This window comes from Ziziphus jujuba, chromosome 9, assembly GCF_031755915.1.
Source record: "Ziziphus jujuba cultivar Dongzao chromosome 9, ASM3175591v1".
In the NCBI taxonomy this organism is placed as follows: domain Eukaryota; kingdom Viridiplantae; phylum Streptophyta; class Magnoliopsida; order Rosales; family Rhamnaceae; genus Ziziphus; species Ziziphus jujuba.
Genome location: NC_083387.1, coordinates 29,601,828 through 29,612,424, shown reverse-complemented (window position 1 = coordinate 29,612,424; position 10,597 = coordinate 29,601,828). Strand labels below are relative to the sequence as shown.

At 34.2% G+C, this 10,597-nt stretch overlaps 1 protein-coding gene across 1 annotated transcript; it reads right to left on the bottom strand.

Moving 5' to 3' along the window:
* Nucleotides 1–3,632: 3,632 nt before the first annotated feature.
* On the bottom strand, nucleotides 3,633–8,060 carry LOC107403502 (probable metal-nicotianamine transporter YSL6). Its single transcript, XM_016010393.4, has 7 exons — nucleotides 7,476–8,060; nucleotides 7,105–7,277; nucleotides 6,710–6,807; nucleotides 6,344–6,481; nucleotides 5,676–5,865; nucleotides 5,339–5,471; nucleotides 3,633–4,711 (listed from the first exon to the last, which is right to left on the bottom strand). Exons 1-7 carry the CDS (start codon nucleotides 7,822–7,824, stop codon nucleotides 3,777–3,779), a joined length of 2,016 nt encoding a protein of 671 aa, XP_015865879.3. The 5' UTR covers nucleotides 7,825–8,060; the 3' UTR covers nucleotides 3,633–3,776.
* Between the last annotated feature and the right edge of the window lie 2,537 nt (nucleotides 8,061–10,597).

The following is a 10,597-nucleotide window of genomic DNA, read 5'->3' as shown; positions in this document are numbered from 1 at the left end:
TTTTTGTCCCAAAGTGGCTAGTTTTTTTTTTAAAAAAAAAATTTGCTATTTTTCTAAAATGGAGTTGTAAGGTGGTTATTTATGGAAAAACCCTTTCTTATCAACTGTCAAGTTAACATATCATGTGCTTGTTTCAATTATTTCAGTTCTTTTTTTTTTTTAATCATTATTGATGAAATTCTTCTTGGGAATAGGGACTTCCTCTGATTCCCTTGTGGTGGGCTTTGTAATTGAGCCCAAGGTGGCTTTTTCATAGATTTAATTGTTTTATGGTAAGTGCCTTTTCATAGATTTATTGATTGATGTAAAGACGAATGACTTGTATTTGGACCTCTTTGTGGTAGAGGTGAATCAGAATAATACGTACGCAATTTGGATTTGCCAAATTGTTTATTTTATTTTATTTATTTTTATTTTCTACCTGTTACGAGGTGAAAAAGAAAAATGAAAATCCAGAAAAATATTAAGCTGTGAATGCTCATGGCACAAAAAATCAACACTTGACTCCATATCCATTAATAATAACCTATTTTGTCCCTAGTAGAACTAATAAATAGCTGTCCAACTCGCTGGTAAATTTAAAAATTCCAAACTAGATAGCGATGCCTAGTTATAAATTACTGAGGGAGAGTAAAGGTTTTAATGCCCCCAAACAGGACAATTATAAAAGAAGTTGGTCAATGATCTGAAATTCTAAGATTTATACTAAAAGCCAACAAATAAAGGCAGAAGATATTTGCCTCATATAGAGTCTTGTATGAGGCAATCTCAATATTATATCAAACATGAGATAAATATTTACAAAATGTTCAACCATTCAGGTTGAACAACTTATATTACAACAAATGTAGTGGTTCCCACCAAATATAGGCACTCAAAGAAGGGCTCAAAGTGCATACCAATGGGTGGGATTGATATTGAAAATAGAGAGGATTGATGAATGAACTGTCCAAATCCCATCACCACATATTAAACCAGAAGCAACAGCTCCTGCATAATCTTCTCCATCCTTCCTGTTAATTCTTTCCCATATAAATAATATCAATGTTCCGATGAACATGTCAATGGCAATATAAGCTCCGATATAGAAATGGACTGCCATGGCCATTGGCATGGGAATAAATTGAGACATACTTTGTTAGGAACTACATCCCCAAGGATGTTTATAAGCAGTGCAACCATGAAAAATCCATAACAAATTGCTGAACAGTGCTTGGGGAGCTTGGCGAAGCCCTCTATGCTAGGAATGGCAGGTGCTTTGTACAATCCATTAGTATCCGATATCAAAAGCAGTCCAAAACAACCAGAACGTTAGTGGAGCGATCACACAAACCAAGGCTGCTCCCACCAACTGGAAAATAGGATGACAAAATAGAATGCCAGTGACAGAAACAAATTACGAAGAAGCAATATTAGAAGGGCCCCAAGTGACCCACGTGAATCACCAATACCACTGAAGAACCTTTAAAGCAGCTCCACATCAAACTTATATGCTTAAATATTCTCCAAGACAGTGCACTTGCTTCCTGTACAAGATAAAATTACATAGAAACTTCAGAAGAAATATTAAAAAGATGTATTTTTCAAACCAATAACACTCAAGAGTTCTGATACAGCAAGTGCAGATCTGATATGTTTCTAAAAGTAGTTGGGGAAGAACAACAGTATTAACTTATTTGTAGCACTGGCAAACTGCTGTTGTTTAAGTTTTGACGAAGCTAAGTATTGTTGAGAATATTAGAAAAACAAGCGAAGAGTAATCCTTTAGTCTCACCCTGAAAGCTCAGCGCCATTATTTGTATGTAAGCTATTTATCAACGTTGCAGTGGCGGTTCCACTAGGATAAGTAAGCTCATAGTCCGTGATCATAACCTGAGCTACAATCATAGACGTGTTAAAACTCAGGTCGAAAGCTGAATCAAGTTAAGCATAAACATGTTGCTACACAAATGGTACAGGAGAAAGTTTTTAGCAGGCAATACTTTTTCACTTGCTGTATTAAAAAAGTTTGTCAAGACATTCCAGGAGACTGATTACATTCATGAAGCAAATGAAAGCGCATAGTAACATGAACTGTATAAAACAGTTGGATAATTTTTATAATTGATTAAAAATATTTTTCAACTACCATGGAGCTGGATAGCCACCAATATGATACAGTATCAGTTGGATAAAACACCCATAAATAAACTTGGTTGCAAGAACATTGGAATTCTACCAGAATTCGCTATCATAACACAAAATTAAACTCATCTTTCACACTTATTGTTGATGGAAATGCCTAGTTTAATGCCAATGCCATCGATAACAAAGGGCACTTGTTACCTTGCGAAGTAGAACAAGAATAAACAGACCAACAAAACTGACAGCAAACAAGAAACCAATCATCCACCCCAAGCCCGGGTTCTTAAAATCTTCTGGCCTATTACCCGGGTAATGATCATTACCAATAAGTTTATTACCCGGGTAATGATCATTACCAATAAGTCAGATATGTTCTCTCATCCATTGCAAGCAGATACGAATCAATGACCCCTGTTGTTCTTTTTCTTTTAATAAGTTACCAAAAAAGTAAAGAACCTTAACCCATTGAATCTATCTTGATGAAGGAAAAAATAAAGAAAAATAAAAAATCTTTGAAAAAAGTACACAAATTTAATTAAAGGAACATTACAGTAACACTCGACTGTTTTGCCAATTTTGCAAGAACACCTTTATATTTTTAGGGGGGAAAAAAAAATTGCAGAAACAATCCCTCCCATTTCAGTTTTGTTGCAATATCACCCTCTTCTTACACATTTATTATTATAATTATTTTGAAAAAAATCACTTATAAATTGTCCACATGTTCGTGTAAATACAATCGATAAATTGTGGTTGACATTTGTACATTTTAATTCGCTCAAATACACGTAAAAATTTGAAAAAGAAAATTAAGTAGAAAAGCAATGGAACAGCAACAAAAATAAAATATAAGGAAAAAGTAGTTGGTGAAAAAACAAACTTATTTTATTTATTTATTTTTTTTTTCCTTTTCCCCATAGAGAAAGTTACCGCTAGCTACATGGTCAAACAAGAGACAACGCAAGTCTGGATAAGGGTATTCTCTTGGCAGGTAAATGGAGGAACCCAGAACCTAATTTGGAAACCAACCAAGTCCATGACTTTACAAAGAAGAAGCTCAGCAACCTAACAGCCACGTTCAAGGAGGCAACGGGCCCCGCAGTGAGACTGAGCTTGTAGGTCCTGATGCAGAGTAGGCAACCCAACAAGGCACTCAGTACCAGCCTTCGGGAATAGTCCCGTCACAGTCACCAGACTTGACGGTGCTGATGCTTGTCTGAAAATAATCATGCTGCAGCAACGGCTCTGATTCACTGCACATGGGAAGAAAAAAATTTGACCTTTCTCTCTTCCTTCATGGTGTTGTTTTGACTCTTTTGAGAATGGTTGTTAGGAATGTTAGGAAAGTCCAACCAATGATGAACATCTTCTGCTTGTTGTCTTATCAACTGAGAAGTTTCCACGTGTCTCAAATGATTGGAATTTATTTTTTGGATATAAGCATGCATATACTTCAGTTGCTAATTAATTTAGTTTATCTATTAAAAAATAAAATTTATACCGAGAAGGAAAAAAGAAATCTTGCTATGAAACTAAAAAGACTGAAAGACAATAGAGTGCTAAGATACTTTGGCTCAGAGAATTCAAATTCGCAATGACTAGTACATAGGATAAGTTATTTACAAAATGTCCAAACCTAGTGGTTTCACCATTTAGGTGTCCAAAGAAGGGCCAAAGTACATACATATGGGTGGATTGATCCTGAAGATTGAAAGGATTGCTGAAGGAACTGTCCAAATCCCATCACCACATATTAAGCCACAAGCAACAGCTCCTGCATAATTTTCTGCATCCTTCCAGTCAATTCTTTCCCATATAAACAATATCAATGTTCCCACAAACATGTCAATGGCAAAATATGCTCCAATATAAAAAGGGACTGCCATGGCCATTGGTATGGGAATAAATTGAGATACTTTCTTAGGAGTTGCATCCCTCAGGAGGTTTATAAGCAGTGCAGCCACAAAAAATACACAACTTATGGGTAAGCAGTACTTGGGGAGCCCGGAGAGGCCCTCAACACTGAGAATAGCCATTTGCCTGAATATTACAGCAGTAGGTGCTTTGTATTGTCCATCAGGTGACCCGATATCAAAAGCAGTCCAAAACAACCAGAATGTAAGAGAAGCAATCACACAACCCATAGCCGTTCCCAACAACTGGCTCACGAACATGGACTTAGCCGAGGAGAGAGTGAGGTAACCTGTCTTAAAATCTTGCATGAGATCAGCTGCAGTGGAGACGATGGCCATCATCAGCCCACTAGCAGCCAATCCAGCTACCACCCCACCATTGCTTCCAACTAAGGAAGCTATAATGAAAAGACCAACCTTTGCGTAGGTTGAAGTTAAACTACAATCAGTTAGGCCACAGCCATAAGAGTTGCAAAAGGCTAGGGCAGGAGCAACAATGTAGGAACAAAGAACTAGATACCACTTAAGGGGAGGAAAGATAATTGGTATTGTTGCTGTTGATATTGCCACCAGTCCCACGTATCCTGCAGCTGCAAACCATGAGGGTATTCTATCCTTCAGAAATACCTCATTCCTTCTTCTCTGCTCCAGCTGTAGGTTAGAGCACTCACTATCTGCCATGGCATTAATTCTACAATTAATTTCCAGCCAAAAACAGTTGACCTACAAAAGAGGTCCTCTTGAAAAAAACCTATAATCTCATAGGTGAGATAATGATAATTGCAAAGAGCACTTTGAAAATGAAAACAAGTGAAGATGGTGTACATAATAGACTGAACAATAGATGTTGCATATCATCCTGATCATATGGATACCATTAAGAGCTATGAAAATAAAGATAAGTTTTTTAATCTTGTTATAAAATCTACATAAATACTCAACAATAAATCTACATAAATACTCAACAATACTTCGCTTGTTTATATATTCTAGAATAAGTCATAACAATGATTCTTAATGTTTAATGGGAGCCATATGCCTGTGGCTTAAAAGACTTAACTATTAACATTACAAGCAGAATGGAGGAATTTTATTTTCTGATGACATCAGAGCCTGAAGAATACATAATTTCCTGCTTGATTAACTTATTTTAACCCAAAATGGTTAAACATCATTAATACAACGGTAACTTATGCTTCAAAATGTCATCACTATATAAGACACATGCCTAACACATATGACTTTATCATGAAGAGTCACTAGGACCCATTTAACATATCAGGGACCGAACATACACTTACCTATGACCTCTATAACTACAGGAAAATTATTCTGTTTGATGTTTTTGTTGAAGATTTCCTTTGCACTAATAATTACAATCTTGATCAAATTGTATAATCCATCCCCAAGGACAAGAGAAATTGCTATAAAGACCTGCAATAAAAATAATATTTAGAAACATTACATGCTAATACTGTAATTCGGTAAACTATTTTTAAGTAAGTGCTTAAAATTATTCAGGCGTCTCCTAACTATAGATTTATGCATGTAAGCTATGATCACTTGAAAGCTTTGGAATCATGTAATGTGCATAGAAGACGAAGGTAGTGAATTCATAAAGGAATTTCTTTAACTAACCTTATATCCATAAAGACCTTTAAAATCATTGTTACCAAGGTCAGCCGGATACCAGTCCCCAGCATGCTTGGAAATGAAGGGCCAGAGAAAACCCCATGATACAATAGCCCCAAGGAGCACTGAGCAACTGACAATATGAGGCATTATAAAACCACATCCAACAAAAGTTGGATTGAAGTCAAAATAAAACCTGCAATGAAAAGAGTCATGTAAAACATTATCCTCAAAACACTGTAGGTTCCTTTTGGGAGTGCTTTTAGAATTATTAAAACAGCTTTCAAAGAGAAAAGTGCTTTTTCAGTATTTGGCACAAAAATGAAAATGTAATTTGGTAATTCGACTTTGAGAAGATCCTATCTTAAGTGAAAACACTTAAATGAGCCCTAAAACCCAGCGATCCTATGTTTAATTTCTTACTTAAAAGAATTCTCCCCACCCTTTGCATGTATATCAAAGTAATATCAAGGTAAAAGTTAGCATAAACTGCTGACTGAGTTATTACACTAGTTAAGTTAGACAAAGAAAATAGAGTTACACAACTTGAAAACAAGCTTTAAAAACAGATTTCGCTTTGCTAGGAAGAGAGATTAGAGATATCAGGAAGATGTAAGAAAATGGATGGAGTGAACATAAAGAAGTTACCAAGAATCAATACCATAAAGCCTTACGTGTTCTTAAAAAGTGTCAACCCAAGGCTTGGGAAATTGTCAAATCCACATGAATCTGCAATACCACTGAAGAACCACTTAAAGCAGCTCCATGAGAAACCTATAATCAAATATTTTCCAAGACAGTGTACTTGCTTCCTGTAAAAGATAAAATTACAAAAACATTTCAGGGAAAACATTACTGTGGATATAGTTTTCAAATCAATGACACACTGATTCTAGGAAAGCAAATAATTAGACCAGGTATGTTTCTAAAAGTACTAAGAAAATAACTAAAATGATAACCAGTTTAGCCTGGAAATTTGCAGCTATTTAACTTTTGATGAAAATATAGAGAACAACGAAATGCATTTCTTTAAGTCTCACCTTGCAAGTTCAGCTCCAGCATCTGTGTGTAAGCTATTTATTAACATTGCAGTGGCCGTGCCACTAGGATAAGTAAGCTTGTTGTCCATGATCATAACCTGAAGTTACAAGTACAGAAAGACTTTTTTCACTTGCCACATTAAAAAGTTCATTAAGACATTCCTGAAGAAAGATTACATTATGGAGCATTCATATTGAGAAAAGTGCATGGTACCATGAACTACACAAACTGATAAAGAATATTGATAAACCAGTCAGTCTTATACAGTGCAATAGTTGAACAAAACACTCATGTTCATGAGTGACTTGAAAATCAAGTCACAAAAACACTATCATAACACAAAATCAAACTCATTATTAGAATGCGTCATAGATACAATGCCCAATGCAGTTACCTTGCGAAGCGGAAGCAGACTAAAAAGGCCATGGAAACTGACGACAAACAAGTAAGCAATCATCCACCCCAATCCAGCGTTCTTAACATCTTCAGCCCTATTACCCGGGTAATCAACACCAATTACTTCATAAATCCTCTCATCCATTGCAATCAAATATGAACTAAAACCCCCTGTTATCGATTTAATAATATTATTCATAAGTTTGAACCCCCAAAAAAAAATAAATAAATAAAGGAATCTTCATAGTTAAAAATCCAATCTTTGAAAAAACAAAAAAAGATAAAAAATAAAAAAAGCACACACACACAAAGCAAACAAACAAGCTACTTAATGAAAAACGATAACATATATAAGCAAATTATATTTACCGCTAGTTGCAAGATCACAGCAAGCGACAATGCAAGTCTGGATAACGGTGTTCTCTTGGCGGGTAAATGGGGTGACAGAAAATCCAAATTTGGAACAAAACCCAGTCCATGACTTGACCAAGAAGAACCCCAGCAACCCACCTGCAACATTCACGGTGGGGGCCATAGCGACAGTGAGACTGAGCTTGTGGGTGATGATGCAGAACAGTCCACCCAACAAGGCGCTGACTACTAGCCCTCTAATGGTGATCTGGTCCTTCCATTCAGGCACAAGAATGGAGCCGATTTCCTTCGAATCACCGAGCAAAGGCTCCGATATCTCCACCGGGAACCCAGTTTGGGTCCCCATGAGAACAAGTTTCCAACAACTCTCTCTCGGTGTTTTTTTTTTTCCTTTTTTTTTTTTTTTTTTCCCCTTTGGATTTTGGGTTTTTTAATGAAATTGTTCACGAGGTGTTTGACAGTTTGGCCGAGAGGATATGAGCATTTGGTTGAGACTGATTGAGAATGAGCACGCACAGGGAGGGAAAGGGAAGGGTAGCTAAAGCTTGAAACTTTGGTGTGAAAATCCCACCGCTCGCTCTCTGCTTCTGCTTCCTTGTCTTATCCACTGTCAAGTCGCCACGTGTCTCATATCATTGAGTTTCTCTCCACATTTTTTTCATGGAAATTGAAACGGGTTCGGAAGCGGGTTAGGACCCGATTCCACTATGATCAAGTGGCCATAGACAAGCACATGATACAAATTGCCTCATGGAAAAAAATGAATATTAAATGGTAAAATTTAGATAAAATTGCCTTTTTAAGGAAGGTTATTGTCATTTCTTAAAAGGAAAAGATTATTTTCATTTGAAAATTAGTTAGAACATCCTAAGTTGTAAAGATTAGTGATGTTCTTTGATCTTTAACTAATATTTTTGTGAATTAATAAAACTACTCAATTTATAATAGGTTTTTAAATATTTCCAACCAATCCAAATAGACATGCAACAATCATCCAATCCAATCCGTTGTAGCTCAGTTTGGATTGGATTGGATGATCATATGGCTTGAATTCACAAAACAAAAATTTAAAAAAATCTAAATATAAAAAACATTAATATCCAATGAATAAAAAAGAAAGAAATTATGATCCAGAAACACAAAATGCAATAGAAGCTTCTTGGAGGAAACATTGAAGCTTGCTGCTTGCCATAAAAAATGCAAGAGATGTTAAAGTTAGGGACTGTTGTTTGGCATTTAGGCACAATAGTTTGTTCTATAGGGTGTGTATTCAATTTAAAATTTAATGAATTTAAAATGAATTATAGATTTTAAAAGATTTAATGAATTGTAATGGAATTCCATAGATTTCATAAAAAAATTATAAGAATCTAATGAAATTTTTAGGATTAAGGTTGAATTTCATATTTACAAATTTACTGTTAAAATTTTTTCAAATCCATTAAAATCTATTATTTTTTAAACTCTTTTAAAATTAATAATTTTTTTAAATATCACTATATTTTAAAAAAATTTTATAAAATCATAATTGAATACATCTGGATTTTAATGGACTTTTATAAAATCTATTAAAATATAAATTGGATATCATTAAACTTATATAGATTTTTTTAAAATATAAATTAAATACTTCTAAATTTTTAAATATTTAAAAAAAAAATTTAAATTTTAAATTAAATCCACCCTCTGGCTACGTGAAACTTGAATGGACAGAGGAAAATAAAAGTTACAACTTTACCATCGAAAGCCAAGCACAAAGGAAAATAATTGATGGGAATATGCAAGAGATAAAAGATTGACAAAATAGATGGGCAAGATCTCAAAATCATCCACGTGGGTGAAGATGGGGCCCGCGGCTGAATGTAATGGTGACAAGAAAAGATTGCACCATTACCCTAACTTGGTTCTTTTTATGCAGCAAGGGAACAAAGAAAAAGCGGTAAGTCCACTTGTTAAATGGAGCTGTATGTTAAAAAGATAAAACAAAAATAATTTTATATTATTTTATAAAAATAATGAATGTTTGGTAATTGTGTTTGAAACATTTTTCAAAAGCCAAAAACATACTTTTAGGAGATGGTGCATGCATTTTCGGATTATGTGGGATAAATTATTATTTTTATTTTTTTTTATCAATGTTTAAGTACTAGATGAATCAATGTTTAAGTATGAACCAATATATTTTTAATTTTTTTAAAAATAATAAAAAAATATCTTTTTATTGTTTTCTATTTTTGGTTTTCTTTTTCTTTTGTTCTTTGAAAATAATTTTGAAAAACTAATAGCCAAATAATACATTTTTGTTTCGAAAATAATTTTTTATTTTTGAAAATAAAAAAACAATTTTTAAAACAGATGAACAAACAGCCTTTCATCTTTTTTAATATTATCTTATTTATTCAGTTTTTTTTCCTACCAATCCAATTCAATATAGATAAAATAACCAAGTCAAATATGTCAATTTGGACGAGATTGGTCTTTTTTTTTTTTTTATTTGGTTGATTTTTTGTGCAGCCCTAACAAAGACGACTCAGAGGCCTTCCATGATGCCAAATATGAAATGGGTCAAGTCAAAAGGTGAAGTGTTGTTTGAGACCCAAAGAGTGCACATCCTGAGCTAGTACGCAATTTCTTTCAACATCCTTTCGTACAATTCTCACTTTTCTTGGCCTAATCCTCAAAATTCTTTGCAGATTTCCCTATTTTTTCTTTCTTTTTTTTTTCTTTTTTTTTTTTTTTTCACCTTCTTCTCACAAAGTCCAAGTCCTTGCTCCTTGTTTGAAGCTCACTCACAGAGGTTGAAGCAATCCAATGAGTTGTTAAGTGCAAAATGTTAGCACCAGTGTTGTTAGTACATTTACATATAAAAGCATGTTTTACAAATACGCAACCTCTAAAAATGTAAGAATCCTAAGTGCATTATACATTATTTCCAATTAATCTTTATGTATAATTTTCAATATGTGATTGTTCTCTGTATATTTAAGTCTTGGAGACTGGTTTGTTTATATCAGACTAAGCTGTACCCTTTTGCCCAAAAAAAAAAAAAGGCTAAACTTTACCCATTGCGGTTTTGTAATTTGTAATTAATTCGACCGTTTAGCTGTCTTGGTTCAATT